The 16,798-nt window shown below is 51.2% G+C and overlaps 1 protein-coding gene across 1 annotated transcript in view; it reads left to right on the plus strand.

Annotated features, from left to right (window-relative positions):
• Positions 1-16,798, plus strand: part of KCTD15 (potassium channel tetramerization domain containing 15) — a 38,622-nt gene that overhangs the window by 18,178 nt on the left and 3,646 nt on the right. The window contains exons 3-4 of the mRNA XM_054389796.1: positions 8,525-8,669; positions 14,571-14,876. Coding sequence (XP_054245771.1) covers positions 8,525-8,669; positions 14,571-14,876 — 451 coding nt within the window. The remainder of the gene's footprint in view (positions 1-8,524; positions 8,670-14,570; positions 14,877-16,798) is intronic.

Consider the following 16,798-nt stretch of genomic DNA (forward strand, 5'->3'; position numbering starts at 1 on the left):
GAGAAGACTCTGGCTTTTCTACTTGGGGTTAGTGTTTCCAATTCCTTAGCTGTCAATTTATATATAGGCAGTACTGTCTTTACAAATCAAAAATATGTTATGTATCATAACCTAAAAATACATCTAGAGTTCCATGAAATTAGGTACCAAAACCACCCACTGAAATGTCTGAAGTGTGCAGAAAAGCTGTTAACAGCAGGCAGAAGAAGAGCTGAAGAATCTCTTATCCTTCCCATGAATGCTTTGTGGTATTTCAGAAATAATGGGCAGTTTCCACTTGAGTGGATTGTATCACCTGTTGCTTTAGTGGACTTTAACTGAGAGTAGAGAGAGAAGAAAACATAATTGTTCATGCCTTTGTTTTAACTACAAAATCCTGTACAGCTAATTTTGCATTTTATTGGTAGTATAAAAAGAAGAGAAAAAAAAACACAAACCGCCTTCCAGAACTGCCTAAGAATGATTCTGCATGGTGGATGAGAATGTTACTCATGGATGTTGATTTTCCAAACTCGATGTTGATACTGGGCAGGCTAGTTCAGGTCTTTTGCAAAACCAGACATTGTAGCCTGGACAGCAAGACACCAAGTACTAAGGCTAGATAATAGATCCTGCAGTTCCTTCAGGTGCTTAATAGTTAATAAGCGTAATATTCTTCCAAAGCACTGCAAAGGGGAGCACGTGGCTCAAAAAACTCCTGTGGCATTCCAGGATCAGTGTTGGAAGGTAGGAACAGGAGGTTATAGGAACTAGAGACAGATACCTTCTGAGTGACCTCCTCCACCCCACTGCTGAGGCTGGACTGTGCTGCTTGATGCTTCTTGTTCAAAGCTGAGCACAGGGCTTTGGGCTCGCTGGTTGTGGGCTTGCAGGCTGTTTGCTCACAGGATTTGGGCTCTCAGGCTGTTTGCTAACAGGATTTGGGCACTCAGGCTGTGGGCTTGCAGGCTGTGGGCTCGCAGGCTTTGGGCTCGCAGGCTGTGGGCTTGCAGGCTGTGGGCTCACAGGTTTTGGGCTCACAGGCTTTGGGTTCACAGGCTTTGGGCTCACAGGTTTTGGGCTCACAGGCTTTGGGTTCACAGGCTTTGGGCTCACAGGTTTTGGGCTCACAGGCTTTGGGTTCACAGGCTTTGGGCTCACAGGTTTTGGGCTCACAGGTTTTGGGCTCACAGGTTTTGGGTTCACAGGCTTTGGGCTCACAGGCTTTGGGTTCACAGGCTGTGGGCTCACAGGCTTTGGGTTCACAGGTTTTGGATTCACAGGCTGTGGGCTCACAGGCTTTGGGTTCACAGGCTGTGGGATCGCAGGCTTTGGGTTCACAGGCTGTGGGCTCACAGGCTTTGGGTTCACAGGCTTTGGGCTCACAGGCTTTGGGTTCACAGGCTTTGGGTTCACAGGCTTTGGGTTCACAGGTTTTGGGCTCACAGGCTTTGGGTTCACAGGCTGTGGGCTCACAGGCTGTGGGCTTGCAGGCTTTGGGTTCACAGGCTTTGGGCTCACAGGCTGTGGTCTCACAGGCTGTGGGCTTGCAGGCTTTGGGTTCACAGGCTTTGGGTTCACAGGCTGTGGGCTCACAGGCTTTGGGTTCACAGGCTTTGGGTTCACAGGCTGTGGGCTCACAGGCTTTGGGTTCACAGGCTTTGGGCTCGCAGGCTTTGGGTTCACAGGCTTTGGGTTCACAGGCTTTGGGTTCACAGGCTGTGGGCTCACAGGCTTTGGGTTCACAGGCTTTGGGCTCACAGGCTGTGGGCTTCACAGGCTGTGGGCTTCACAGGCTTTGGGTTCACAGGCTTTGGGCTCACAGGCTGTGGGCTCACAGGCTTTGGGCTCACAGGCTTTGGGTTCACAGGCTTTGGGTTCACAGGCTTTGGGCTCACAGGCTGTGGGCTCACAGGCTTTGGGCTCACAGGCTTTGGGTTCACAGGTTTTGGGCTCACAGGTTTTGGGTTCACAGGCTTTGGGTTCACAGGCTTTGGGTTCACAGGCTGTGGGCTCACAGGCTTTGGGTTCACAGGCTTTGGGCTCACAGGTTTTGGGTTCACAGGCTTTGGGTTCACAGGCTTTGGGCTCACAGGCTGTGGGCTCACAGGCTTTGGGCTCACAGGCTTTGGGTTCACAGGCTTTGGGCTCACAGGCTTTGGGCTCGCAGGCTGTGGGCTCACAGGCTGTGGGCTCGTAGGCTGTGGGCTCACAGGCTGGAGCATTGCTGTTGAGTTGTCACAGGTCAGGTCTGTACTCAGGTCCCTGTGTTTGCACACTTATGCCGTCAGGGGGGCTGAGTGATGCCTGTGTGGGGCCAGGCAGTGCCTGTGGTGCTGGCATCTAAGGTTGCCCTGCTGACATGAGGGTGCTCACTCTGGTCTTGCAGGAGCGGTAGGGCAAGGAGCTGCTGGTCAGGGTGGCTCAGGCATGCATGGAGCAGTGAGCTGCCTAAGACCACAAGCTGGACATCTGCTCTCCGCTTGGGACTGGAATCTAGTACCTGATCTGACTGTGTTTCTGGCAGAAGGCCCCTCTGGGGTACCCCTCTCTGTCCTGAGGCACAGGAACTTGAAGCAAGCAGCTGCTCAGGTCTCATGGTCTGCAGAGCTGCAGTTTGTACCTCTGCTTTAGGACTCGGACACTTCCCATCACAGTACAAATCAAAGATGTAAAAGATGCTTAGACCGAAGTTCTCCCAGCTCAAACACCCTCCGAGCCAGGTGTATGCTTGAAGCACTCTGAGGTGGTCAGGATGCTATCTCTGATGAAACTGAAGCCATGGCAGAGCTGTCAGGGCCTAGCCCTCAGAGCTGTGCCATGAGCAGGCTGAGTGCAAGCCTGACTCCAGCCTCTGCCATGTTCCTTGGCCCTGGGTTTTGTCAGGTTAGGAGCGCTTAAGACGCCAGTCAGGTAGCAGGGTCAGAAGGTGTGGTGAAGCCATACAACTGAGCTTTGATTGTGGACTCACACTAAAGTTTTAAATAGAGGCACGTTAGACAAACCTGCTGCAGCCAGACACAACCTTTAGCCACATTCCTTGATGTACAGGGCATGAGGGAGCGTGTCCTGGCAGAGACAGCAGCTCACAGCTCTCCTCAGAACTACCATCAGGCCAGAAGGCAGAAGACATCCCTTGGCTGCTCAGATGGGTGACTCCTGTTCTCCTCTGGCCAGCCCTGGCTGCTTTTTGGAAGGGTTGAATGTTCTCCCATAGCTCCTGGGGGAAGGCAGCTGCAGGTGCTTTCTCCATGACAGTTTGCTCTGCTGGGAACTTGTGCACAGACTAGTCAGTTCTACAGTAAAAATCATGCAAATATGCAAAGGGAAGGCCTGGCAGCACTGTCCACTGCCTGCCCCACACCATGCTGCTGCGGTGGCTGGGACGTGGCAGTGCCAGCAGAGAGCCAGCTCCTGGCACAGCAGCGCTGGGCGGGGTGCAGCAGCTCTCTGCTGTTCTTTCCCAGCAGTTACTCTCCTGAAGGTTGGACTCAATGATTTTAGAGGACTTTTCCAAGCAGAACCATTCTGTGATTCTATGATTCCTGTGCTGGGACAAGTGACAGACTTGTAGCTGAGGGAGCAGTGCAGGCAGCAGTGCCGGGCACGGCGGAGGGCACTGTGTTCTCTGGAGCACCTCTGCTCCAATTCACAGCATTTTTGTCTCCCCAGCAGATAACAGGATCTGTCCTACCTACCTTCAGCAGGTATGTAGCAGATAAGCAGCACTCTGTGCTCAGCAGCAGTGCCTGGACTCCACATATGCCTGGGATGCTTTGCTAACATGTCCTGTGGGGCGGTTTCAAGTCATGCCTAATGTCCTGGCTCTAAATAACCCTCTTCCTCCTCTCTGTGGTCTTTCCCACAGCTGCCTTCTCCTCCTCCTTCAGCTCCACAGCAAGGTCCAAGCACTGCTGCCAGCCACCCTATCAAACAGAGGAGAGCTGTGGAGTTGGCGTCGGCTCCACTGCGCCTTGGCAGCCAGTGGAGCAGGAGGGTGCATGGAAGGGTGGCAGGGACAGCAGAGGGCACAGAGCAGGGCACAGACCTGTGTGTTCACAGGGCCCACAGGCCTCCTCTCCCCTTCTGCTCCCACAAAGTGAAGAAAGAGACACATTTTAATGACAGGTTTCTGAAATGTGCAGTCCCTGCTGATTTGACATTGGGCAGGAAAAGTGTCTACAGAATCAATTTTTAATCCATGTAAACAACTAAATTATGAATGACAAAAATATCACTGAGCACTTAAATATTAATCACATAATTACTTAAATTAATGCTTTCAGTGCAATGTTGTGATAAAGAGTTGTACTTACAGAGTGTTGCTGTGCTGGCTGGGCAGGTGTGCGGGGCGGACAGGGCAGCAGTGCCCGCCCCAGCAGTGGGGCCTGGGAGTGGGGGTTCTGTGCTGGCCACAGCCTCAGTTGCTAGTTGTCCCACAATACTGGGTGCTCCTCTACGAGCCACATTCAGTAAGCTACAACTTTGTTTTCTGTTCAAGAGGACAGATGTCAGGAAAATGGCTAAACTGGCCCCAAATCAGAAAGCAACCTCCCTGACCCCATGAGGTCTCCTGTCAGCAGTGTGTGAGGTGCAGGGCTATGGCTGTCCTTGGGAAGACCAAGGATGCTCCAGCTGGGAGTGCAAAAAGCCCTGACTGCTTCCAAGCTGGAACTGGGTGAGCTTATGGTGCTGGGGGGCTGGAGGCCCTGCCCTGTGCTCCCACCTCCACAAGTGCTGCTGGGAGCTCACCTGGTGGCCAGCTGGTCTCCAGCATCATGGGGGGCATGGGCAGCAGCAGGCATCTGCAGGTCCTCGCACACAGCACGTGGCTTCCTCCCCTGCCCAAGAAGCTAGAAGAGAATTTACTGGCACTCTTGTCCATGTGGGCAGGCTGTGGTTTCTTTTTAATCTAAGAAAAGGAGGTATTAATATCCTAGTAAAATCAGAACCAAGCTGGAAACTCCCCCTGTGGCGTTCTGGCGGAACATTATTGGAAGTGTAAAATCTTTTAGCAGAGACAACAGAAGCACAAAGGAATTGTAGAAATAGGATCAACAGGTTGTGTTCTGGATGTTGGGAGAAGTGGGAAAGAGCATCCAGCTGAGGCTTGAGCTGCTGGTGAGGGCTGCCAAGCTGGGCTGTGGGGATGTGATGCAGTGGTGGCCAGGAGCAGGGTCCCACAAGGGTCAGCATGGGCAGCACTGCAGAGTGGTGGCTGTGTAGTGGGGAAGAGCAGAGAGGGCAGGAGCAACTGAGGAGGAGGAGGAGGAAGAGATGACTAGGAAGAGCTGTGCACTGGGAAAGTGGTGTCAGCAGAGTGGGACCTGCCTGGGGAGGTGGAGGCAGTGAAGGGCAAGCTGCCATCCACAGGTTTGCAGCTGCTTGGACTGATCCTGGGTCAGTCTGCTCCCTGCCTGGAAATAGATCCTGGCCAGAACTGTGAAGAGTGTGTTCAAGTAAGAAAGTAAAGCATCTCTTGCAGAGGAGGAGAATGCTGAAGGAGCATGGATTGCTCAGACTCACACATCACTGTAGGATCCAGTGTGGCTCTTTCTGCCTGGGCTGCTTTTTTCTGTGAGCAAGTGCCTCCTGGAAACACCATTGCCCAGTTTTCCCACCACTACAGCACTGGGCCCCATGACTGCTCAAAAAGCAACCATTTTGGGGGTGACTGCTGCACAGTATGAGAGCTACAGCCACTGCCCACAGCTTTAACCCCCATCACATGGCAAGGTGCTGGAGGAAGCAGCTCCTGAGGCTGCTGGCCAGACCGGTATTGAATTTCTAATTGGCATCAACAAGTTTGCACAGTGCAAAGCCATTCCCATCCTCTGGCACTTACAGGCTTGCCAGCTCTCTGCCAGCCTGGGTGCGCTTTGCTTCCATGCTTCTGTGTGTGGCATTTTGTTCTGGCCACCCACAGTCCATCTGCTGAGCACAGTGGGGCTGGTGGAGCTGCCCCTGATCGCTGGGGTGAGTACCCCTGGCAGGAGAATTTCTCTTCAGAAGCTGCCATGGGAGTTCACTTTGTGCTCTCATCTCAGCATTGCTTTTCCTGATGAGCTCTCTGCAGTTATGGCTTATAGTGGTGAGAAGGGAGAAGCAGGAGTGCTTTCTGCATGAGGCATTACAACATGCTGCACTGAGCTTGGCTCTTGGTACATCCCAGCCCCCTAAAATGTCAAATAAATCCTTAATCTATTCATCACTCTGTTTTTGGGGTGGCAGTTAAGCCTTTCAACACTCTGCAAGTTTCTTTCCCCAGCAGTAATTTTGCTGCTAAAGAAATACAGCTCAGGGCACTTCACAGAGGCCTCAATGTTCATGTTCTGTTTTCATTCCCCAAAATGCTTTGCTGCAGTAAAGAGCAGCCCAGGAAGATTTTGTACCCTGGCTTTCTTCTGCCCTGGCATTGTTGGCACACCTTCCCCCTACGTGTGGCAGAGCCCAGCAGCAGCCACCACCTCCCTTTTGGACTTCACAGAGCAAGGGTGGTGAGGGGAAGGAGGTTTGAGCCAGAGCCAGGCTTGCTGAGGTGCAAGATCTCAAAACTTGGGCTGGCCATGGAGTTTTGCTCAATGAATGAGCCCCTGTTGGTGCTTCCTCTGCTTCCAGTCCAGCCCAGCCCAGCACACTGTGTCTTGTGCATGCCAAGGAAATAAATTAACTGTCTGCTTGCTGGAATAAAATGGAACCCTGTACAAAGCAAACTGTTGAAGAGCCTTAGGCAGATAGCCCTGAAAAAACAACCACCCCCACACAAGGACTTCCTGGAGGCTTATCAAGCCCTCTGTCAGTTGCAGCATGCCCAGGGTTCTGTGCTCTGGTGCTGATGAAAAGCAGAGGATGAAGAAAATCAGCAAAGTTACTAGGTTTAGGGGTTAGGGGAGCATTTAGTTACTCTCACAAGTAACTCAGCCCAGCTGAGTGCTGGCACAGACAGGAGAGCAGACAGCAAAACCTGGAGCTTGCTTGAGAGGGCAAAAAGGTTTGTAGGTGAATTCAGCAGGGACTTGCTAAGTCGAGTTTTACTTAATCTCCACAGCTGATCTGGAAATGAATGGCATGTTAATGAAATCTGCAGGGGAATTAGCAGGGGAGAGGAGCAGACAGAGGTGCAGGCTGTGGAGAGCAGCTCTCAGTGTGTTGCATGAACCCACAGCCCAAAGCCAGGGCTGTGGGGCACAGTTGGAAGCATCGGTGGGCAGCAATGGGGCAGCAAACCTGTCCCTTGCCATCACCAGTGTGGGCACATAGCCTCCCCAGCCAGGCTGAGGGCTCTGCCATCCACTGCCCTCAGTGCCAGGTCAGAATGCAGGGAGCAGGGTGGTGACAGTGGAAGAAGGGAGGCAGTGAGGCTGTTGGCCATGACCTTTGGCAGAGCCTGCTGAGCCTATTACCCATGGCAGGGGAAAGCCCTGCCCTGGTGCCAGCGAGGGACATGGGGATGGCATGGCCAAGCCAAAGGGACAACTTGACGGTGAGATCCAGCAGGCTGTGGAGAGACTCTGAGAAACAGAGGAGTCCTCCAGGCAGGGTTCTGAGTGGGCTCTGGAAGAGGAGCTGCAGCTGGGAACAATGCTGCAGTACCACAGAGGTGGACTCAGGCAGGCCCTAGGTGCTTGCTGGCTGTCTCCTGCAGTTCTTCAAGAACAGATTCAGTTGGGTTACTTCTCGTGGAGAGACAAAGCATGCTGGGAGCAGCCAGGCCTTGGGAGCAGCAGCAGCCAGGCAGATGCTTTGCTTTCTGCAGAGCATGCTGCTCAGGACATGAAGGCAGCTGGGGTGATGCAGCTGATGAGCAGTTTTGGTCCCCTGGTCTCACAGGTCTCGCCTCCTTTTCTTTGCTCACAAAAGATCTACCAGGTTGCTTTCTTCTGCCAGACTGATCCCCAGGACTACTGGTGGTGGGACTGTGCTCCCACAGGCAGCCCTGCAGGTGCTGCACAGGCCATTGGTTGCTGCTTTGCCAAAACACTGAGCATTGGATGGCCACTTAGCAGCACTGCCAGGTCCACACAGCTGATCTCAGAGGAGGGGCAGCCTCTGCCGCAGCTCTTCGGTGGCACCTGAGCAAAATGACAGCCCACCTGGAGGAAAAGCTGGTGGCCAGGAACTCCTGAGGAACCATTTCAGTTCTGTCAGCAGGATGTAGTGGGCAGGGATGTGTAATGGAGCTGGTGATGCAGGTGCTCATGGAAATGACCCTGCCAAGCATGGGCTGAGCATCTCATGGATGTTTTCCTTTGGGGGGTCGTAGGGCAGGGTGCAAGGGCAGCCATGGGGCTTCTGCTGCTGCTGTGTGCCCTGTGCCTGCACACACATTGCTCTGACCTGAGGCATGTGAGTGCACACCACCGAGGCAGCTGCCTTTGTGCACTTGTTTGTCACCAGATGAAGCCTCTACCTTACTCAGTGCAGGTTGAACTGATGCAGCCCTGCTGGTTGGGTGCTGGAAAGCCCCGAGGCTGCAGTGAGATTTTGTCTTCTTTGGCCCATGCCTTTTGCTTTCCTTTTGTTTTGTTTTTTTTTTTTTTTCCAGAATAAGTCGTCTATTTAATGGCACAGAGCCCATTGTCCTGGACAGTTTGAAACAGCATTATTTCATTGATCGAGATGGGGAAATCTTCAGGTACATATTAAGCTTCCTAAGGACATCTAAGCTCCTGCTCCCGGATGACTTCAAGGTAAGGAAAGCTGCAGTCTTGCTCTTCCCTCCCGGTGTGTAGGTTCTTTTGGAGCAGGTTGGTTGGTGTGCCTGCCCTAAACACACAACTAAACATTGCTGTTTGTGCTTAGGGTTTTTAGCACTTGTGTGTTACACCAGGGATGCTGTTATTTAATAAATGGTTGCCATGGATACCATAAAAAGTTAAATGATGAAGCTTATGGCTAAATCACTTTCCCTAAACTAATTGTGTTTTCTCACAGTTTTTAGCTTGTTTATCAGGGTATAACAACAATTAAGAAGCAAATCAGCAACTAGCACTTAGCAGGCAGGGTTTAGTGCTCAGAGTCTGAAAGAGATGTTTTAAATTTGATACTAAGAGGACTTAAATTGTGTAAATCTTCTCCTTGTTGGTATAAAAAAGGAACGCCCTTAAACAAGCCCCTGAGGATTTGGGTGAGAGATAACTGATGCAGATGCTTTGATTTCAGGAAGCAATCTTTTACACAATTTATGAATGCCAAAATACTCTTGGGAGCTGGAACTGACTGAGGGCTTTTTGAGGAGCAGTCCCTGTTTTTCTGTGAAATCATGGTGCTGGCTGTCGCTGTGCAAATCCTGATTATTAAACCCTCTCCTCCTAGCCTTGGCCATTTGGCTCTGCCAAATGCAGTTACGAAACTTGCAACATTGTCATCCTCATGTATGAAAATTAGAAGACAAAAGTGTCCAAACTGTAGATGACAAGATGCAACAAAGGCTTTAACTCCAGGATGAAGTGATGAATAATTTGGGATGGCAGCGGGGATCTGCTCAGTTAGAGGACGTGGAGCCTTGCTGGGGAGGGAAGTTCCTGCACCGTGCAGTGAGGTCTCACTTTGGATGTTGGACTAGGTAGGCAAGATCACTTGGCCAGTCGTGCCTGGGTCAGCCCAGAGTTGTGGTTGCTGTGGTGGCTTTAACTGCAGAGTACAGTTGGTCTCAGGCTGCAAACCGTTCCTGAGCCATTCACCTGAGCTACAGTACCGTGGTGTTTGAGCCTGCCATGGGAGTGCGCACTGCTGCTGTTGAGCAGAGGCACTGTGGGATGGGGACACACACCCAGTCCCAAGGCAGGGAGAAGTTGTGCCACTCATGGGTGGTTTGGGAGCTGCAGGCCAGAACGGCTGTCCTGAGCACTGGCCCTTCTGGGGAGTGGTGGGGAGGTCAGGGAGGCTGCCCTGTGGGTTGGGTGCCAGTAAGTACCATGGAAGCCAAAGCACTGAGGGGTGGATGCCAGAAAAGCTCTTGACAGAGAAAGATGAGAAGACACACAGGAAGGAGTGGAGCTAAAGAGCAGCCTGGTCCTGTGCAGTGCCAGGAGGAGTGGATGGAGAGAGGTACAGGTGCAGTGCCAGACAGAGGCTCTAGCGGCCATGGTTTGGACAGTCCAGTGGAAGAGGAAGGCCTGAGAAGAGAGGGTAAAAGGGATATGTTCAAGCTGCTCATGGCCTCAGCTGGCACCCAGGTTTCAGAGGTGGAGTGAAACAAACCCAGCAGGATTGGGTGAGAGCCTGGAGGTAAGAGTGCTGGTGGATGCCAAGGACTTGTCTGCACAGCAAACCGCTGGCAGGGCTGGCAGAGACTCGGGAGAGCCGGCACTGTGCCCGGGCTCAGGCCGCTCTTCCAGACCAGCTCTTTGCATAGGGTTAACTGTACCTGCTTCAGTTCCTCCCTGGGAGAGCTTTAGAGCAAACCCCAGGCTAATGAGGGCTTGAGAACAAAGCAAAGTATTGCTAGGTAGGGAGTAACTAAATAAAAATGCAGAGAAGAATGCACGGCAAAGCTGTCTGAAAAGTGCCTTGTAAAGGGATTTGACTTCACAGAAATGGTCTAATTTTACCAGCGTGATTAAAGTGACAGAAGACAATAATCAAAGACAGCAAATGGAATCACTCTGTGCTTCGGAATGCAAAACTCTATTTCAGGTATAAAACCTGACAGGTTTTCCAGTGAGACTTGCATTAAATGTTCTTTATGTCAAACAAAGAATTATCAAGTGTTTTGAATATTTATTAGTTTTACCCCTTAATTTAATCAAGCAGTTTATTAGCCTGAAGGGTTAGCCAAATTGCTTTTCAACTTGAATTGCTGCTCAGATGGTGATTTTGGAAAGTTGGGAATGCTAGCACGGCACCAGCATTATTGTGCTTGCTCTTTAAGTGTTGTTTTCAGACTGAGTTAACACTGAAACGCAGAGAAAGTGGGGAATGTGTTCCTAGGCTAGTGATTCTTTATTAGCAGCTCTGACGGGTGTGTTTACAGTGAATATTAATTACCCTGCCAACTACCAATAAGCCAGAACTTGAAAGTGGGTAGCATCTGAGAGGTCTCCCTGTTGAAAGCAGCACTCATGGTTCACATAATTTCCCTGGGTTTGGTGGATTTTAAGCCACATGAAGTGTGCTGAGAAATTACCCTGAGTCATTTGGCTCCTTTGCAGCCAGCCCATGCTGAGCAAGAGGATGGTAGCAGCCTGGAGCTGCTTACAGCTCCCTCTCCTGCACCAGCTCAGAGTCCTGTGCGTGGGATCACAACACCTTGAGTAACAAATGTCCTGGAGCAGAGCATGGAGCCAGCGCCCTCCAGTCTGCCCCACTGCTGCGTTAGGGGGTGGCTGCCCTTCCTCTGCAGCCCAAATATCTCTGCCTTGATCTACCCCTGCTTCCCCAGGACATTCATGAGCAGCAGCTCTCCCTTTCACTGCCAGCACACAGCCTCATGCAAAATCAGGACCTGTACTCTACTTACTGAAGCCTCACTCCCTGCTTGGAGATCACCCTACGGCAATGGGCGTAGGCCATGGGGCTCTTACCTTGCAGAGCGGAGGAGCACAAAGGCAGAGGACATCTGAGCATCATGGGAATGATAAGGGTCACCTGTAGCACCAGAAGCAGGAGGCTGACATGCTGCCTCATTAGCAGAGTTTGAAAATGAATGTGCTTGCATCTCCTTGGGAGTGCTCCCCAGCTGACCCCAGCACATGGCACGTGTGTCAGCACAGAAGTGAGCAGCTTCCTCTCACAGCCAGCCGTCAGAGCTTCACAGCACTCCAACAGGAAAGAAACGTTGAGTCAGGGTGACAGTTTGTTGTTCATCTAGCAAAGAGTAACAAGTAGAAAATGGGCAGGAAGAGCCATTTCAGCCTGTTGAAGGAGTCAAGATTAGGTACAGTACTAAAGGAACTTTTTGGCAGTGAGAGAACAGCAGCAGGCTGCGGGAGACGTGGCAGGGCCACTGCTGCAGGCTGTGCCTGCAGATAGCAGCTCTGCACTGACCACTGCCACTCACTGCAGCAGCAGCACCACTGGCCTGGCAGCCACACTTCCCATCTCTTCCCCAGCAAGATGTCACCCTGCTCAGAGGTGACTGCTGGATTTAGCCAGTCACCAGCAGGAAAGCTTTTCTGCTGAACCATGAGCAGAAGGTTATTTTGTGGAAGTCAAAAAGGGCCAGCTTTGAAAAATCTGTTCACCTTTGCAATGAGCTCTCCTGTCTTCTAGACAGCACACTGTCTAGAAGTGGTAGATGGAGAGAGGCTGTGTGTGTCCCACCTGGCTATCTGCTCCCTTTCCCAGGAGACCACTGCCTACAACAGCCACAAGGAGCTGAAGGCTGATGGTAGCTCATGAAGGACTTTTTGTGGTACTGTACAGCAAAACCAGAGGCTGGACTGTCCATCTCCCCTTCCAGTCCAGCAAGGAGCACCTTACAAGTTAATATCTTCTTATTTTTTTAGACACCATGAACACAGACAGTCTGAAACTAATTTTTCAGAACCTACTGAAAACATCAGGAGAATTTCAGTAAGCCTTCAGTAAGCACTGGGATACATTTTCCCTTAGCACTGCAAGTCTCCCTTTGCTCAAACAAGAGCTCCATGGGACCAGCAGATGCCCAGTGAGTCTTGGCTAGGCCTCTGCACACACCTCTGCAGTGAGCACAGTTGGGTGCTGGGCTGTGTTGCTCCAGTGTCCTGCATGAAGATTTCAGAAAGTTCGGGGCAGTTGTTTTTAACTTACCCCCTAATCCCTGCAGGTTTAACCTGATCCCATGCTCAGTAACCAGGGAGCTTCACCAGGGGACAGAGAGAAGCAGTGATGGTTCATCAAAGGGTGCTGACTTCAGGCTGATGGTCTCACCTGGCCTGCTCCCAACTCTGCTTCTTTACATCCTGCTTTCTGTGGGATCTCTTCATCAGTCACCTTGTTGGTTTTCATCTGCCAGCTACTTCCTTGACTCTGCTTGCTGCTCTCATTTCTTCCCGCTTGTTCTTTCCACTCTCTGTGCCTTCTCTGGTCCTTTTTCCTCCCTTAGAGTGTGTGCATATCATCCCCCACTGACCAGGCATCAAAAAGATGCAAAGGATGGGCCATCCCTGTTGGAACTGATAACCTTGCCAGTGTCACAGTCACTCTTTAGTCATACATCTGCAAGCTGCAGGCAGCTCTGGAGTGAAGGAGCAGCTCTCCACTACCAGCAGTGGGTCTGTGCTGCCAAATTTGAGCAGAGCTAACTGCTTTGGTTCAGACATCTCCTGCAGCAGCAGATTTTACAGGTCAATTCCAAGCTGCTATGAAGAGCTGCACCTTTCTGTGCTGCTTGTTCAGTGGCCTTTGATTCCCTCTGTTCCCTGAGTCCTGGAACAGCACTGCTGCTACTTTTCCTGTTTTGGTGCCCATCTGGGTCACTTCTTGTCATGCCCCTCTGTCCTGTCCAAATGATCCCAACCACTTAATTTTTGTAATATTTCTATTTAATTTCATTGTAGTGGTGGAGAACTGGCATCATGTCAGGTGCTGCCCTTCTCCTGTTTGCATACTCCACAAGTCACACCTGCAGTGCAGCATTGCCATCTGTAAAGGGGTGTAAGAGCCAGGAGAGCAAGTGGCAGCTCTTTGCAGAGCAGGCAGTGCTGTGCTTGTTGGTCCTCTTCAGAAGGCTGAAGGAGGCAGTGGGGCCAGTGTAAGCAATGTGTCTGCTGGATCCCTGTCTGTTTCTTCTTTGTCTTGGTCTGGTGGGCACTGCTGCCTCCTCAGATCTGGGGGGCTGCTGGTAGCCTTTGACTCAACAGTGCCCTCATGCACTTAGGCTGAGGTGGAAAGATCTGATGGGAATCTGATATAAAGTTATTAATGAGGATGTGTAGAAGATATCTCCATCAGTGAGCTGGGAATTGGATCTCCCTGGGGACTGGAATTGCCCAGAGTCCAAGGGAGGTGCTGGACAAAGCGCTGGGCAGAACTGTGGAGTTACTGGAGTGCACAGCTGGGCTCAGTGCCAGCAGGATGCTCACTGCCTCTGTGCCATTGCCCAGGCTCCAGAGTTCACTTGAAATCCATGAATAATCATGGAAAGCAGAGAGCAGCTGAGCTGCTGTGGCTGGATTGCAGGCTCAGGAGTGACAGGTGAGAAGTGAAGCTGAACTGACATTTCCATCTCCTGCCACGTGTGCCAGAGGTGGCAGTGAAGCCTGGGATCGGCTCCTGTAAGATCAGAAGCCAGTGGCTCTGAGGCCAGGGTTGAAGATCAGGGCACAAGACACCTTCCTTACCTCAGCAGGGTTTTGCTTATTGCAACCAGTTACTCTGATTCCTTATCCAAGAGCAAAGCCTTGTGGCGCTGGGTTTGTGGGATAATAAGTAGAGGAGCTGAGTGCAGTGGGAGGTGCAGGGTCAGCTGGGGCAGAGCCAGCACCAGCGCAGTGTGGTGCTCTCCGCAGCTGGAACCGAGGCGGAACACAGCTACCTGTTGCCTTGGCACTCCTGCTGGCAGCACAGAAACCTAAGTAGGCCAAACAGGGAGCAGTCCCTCATTTTTAACAGAGACCTATGAGCACCTCTAGTTCCTCCCTCTCCTCTCTCTCTCATTTTGTTCCCAGGACTTCAATCTTTTATATGAAGAAGCAAAGTACTACCAGCTGCAGCCAATGATTAAGGAACTGGAGCGGTGGAAACAAGAGAAAGAACAAAGGAAACATTTCCAGCCTTGTGACTGCTTGGTCGTAAGAGTGACTCCAGATCTAGGGGAGCGGATTGCACTGAGTGGGGAGAAAGCTCTCATAGAAGAGATCTTTCCAGAGACTGGGGATGTGATGTGCAACTCTGTGAACGCCGGCTGGAACCAGGACCCTACCCACGTCATTAGGTTTCCTCTCAACGGCTACTGCCGCTTGAATTCCGTGCAGGTAATGGCCCCGGGGTGCTGCCTCCTCTCTTGGCTGGGGTGGGTTCTTATTAGTATTTTCTTGTTCGATTCTGTGCAAATTATTTGCTTCTGCCCAGCTACCTTCAGTGCTTACACTGCAAGGAGACATTTTCTGCCTGGTGAGCTCTCAGTCCTGCAGGTTTTCGCAAGCCTAAGCAGAAAGAGGATCTGTGGATGTGGTGTGTGTTGGTGCCATGCTGGTCTCATAATGCTCTTAGACTGATAAATGCTAATTTTTTCATCAATGTATAGCCTGCAGCAGGGTGTTTTTTTTTTTTTCCTCCTGCAAAGTGCCCCAAGGAAGAAAAGAGAGAGTTCCAAAAACTACAGAAAAAAAAAGAAAAAAAATCTCCACACCATTTTATAGAAAATGCAACAATGTGTAAATGCATAATTTATGTCTCACTCATAATTAAATGATGGTGCCTGCAGGATGGACTTAAAAAAATTGATCTCTGCACTTCTTCTTTTTTTTTTTTTTCAAAAGGATGTTCTATAAAAATTGCCCAGAGTATTTTAAACAAAATGTGCTTCGTTTCATACTCTGAGTTTTGACACTGGGCTTAAAATTAAACACAGGGAACAAAAGAAGATCACTGGACAGATAGTTGGATGCTGGTGGAAAGGAATCCGTGGCTTGTGTGGCAGCAGCCGTAGGGGCAGGAAGTGCCCTTTCACAAGGGAGCACTGTGGCCAGAGCTGTGTGCTGGAGCTGTCCTGGGCCTGCAGGGAAGCAGCAGCAGTGAGGATGCTGCTGCTCGCTTGTGCCTTAATTAACAAGGGCAAAACAGAGCTCTCGGGGTCTGCCTCTATGCCTGGAAAATATGCTGCAGATGCTTGTGTGCTGGGGAGTGAAATCCACTCACAGGGGAGTGTCTCCAAAGTGACCACCCCCACGATGGGCTGTGGCTCCAGATGTTAGCTGGGTGCCTTAGTGGTCTCAATGAGCTTCCCCAGCAGCAGATCCCCACAGAATGGGTGGCCCATGGGACAGGCTGGCCAGGCAGGTTGGGGAGGGAGGTGTAATAGAACCTGGAGCCCTTGCTTACCTCTGTGGTGATTACACCAAGAGCTGAGGCAGCCATCGTCTCCCAGGCTGCCACTTGACAGCATTTTCAGGAGACCTGCAGCTCTCAGGACGTGTAAAGGTGGATGGAGATGTTTTAATGACCTGCACTTGGCAGCCACCTCCCTCCTTGGGGCAGCACTCCCTGGTGCACCCTGCACTGACAGACACTTCTGCCTGAACCCATTCTAAACCAGCTATTTGGGGTGAATTTTGGTTCAAGATTCCCAAGTGCTCTGTTTGGTTGAACTTTTAACAGTCCAGTGCCTCTGGTTAATTTTGTCCAGTTCAGCAATTTCACGTTTGGCAAGGTTTAGAGTGGGCTGTCCCAAAAACAGAAGGCTGGAGGTGGGTGGGAGGCAGATCAGTGGGAACAGTGCTGAATTCATCCCTGTGCTGGGGAGGGAAGGGAGCAGCTGCAGTTTAGGCAACGCAAGGGGATGGGAAGCGTGCTGGTGCCTTGGCCACACTGTCCATGTGCTGCAGTGAGCTGGATGCAAGGCACTGGAAGCGCTGAGGGGCCCTGCCAGCTGCTGACAGGCACAGCGTTGCAAGAAGCCATGGTGCTGGGTGCTTACATGGCTTAGCCCTTGGCTCTGCTCTGCCCAGAGTGGGTGCTGCTAAGGAGAAGGGTGCTGGAGGAAGCAGCTGCATGCTGATCGCTGTTAGTGTTTGAATGCGTTTGGAATTCAGGCAAAATTCAGATGGAATCAAAGAGTCGCTTGCAAGTTCATGTTGTGAAAAAAATACTCTGTCACAGAATCTACAGGATAAAGAATGGGATGAAATTGCAGCATCTCACTAAAGTGCAGCATTTTACTGCATAATTAATAGAA

This window comes from Indicator indicator, chromosome 19, assembly GCF_027791375.1.
Source record: "Indicator indicator isolate 239-I01 chromosome 19, UM_Iind_1.1, whole genome shotgun sequence".
In the NCBI taxonomy this organism is placed as follows: domain Eukaryota; kingdom Metazoa; phylum Chordata; class Aves; order Piciformes; family Indicatoridae; genus Indicator; species Indicator indicator.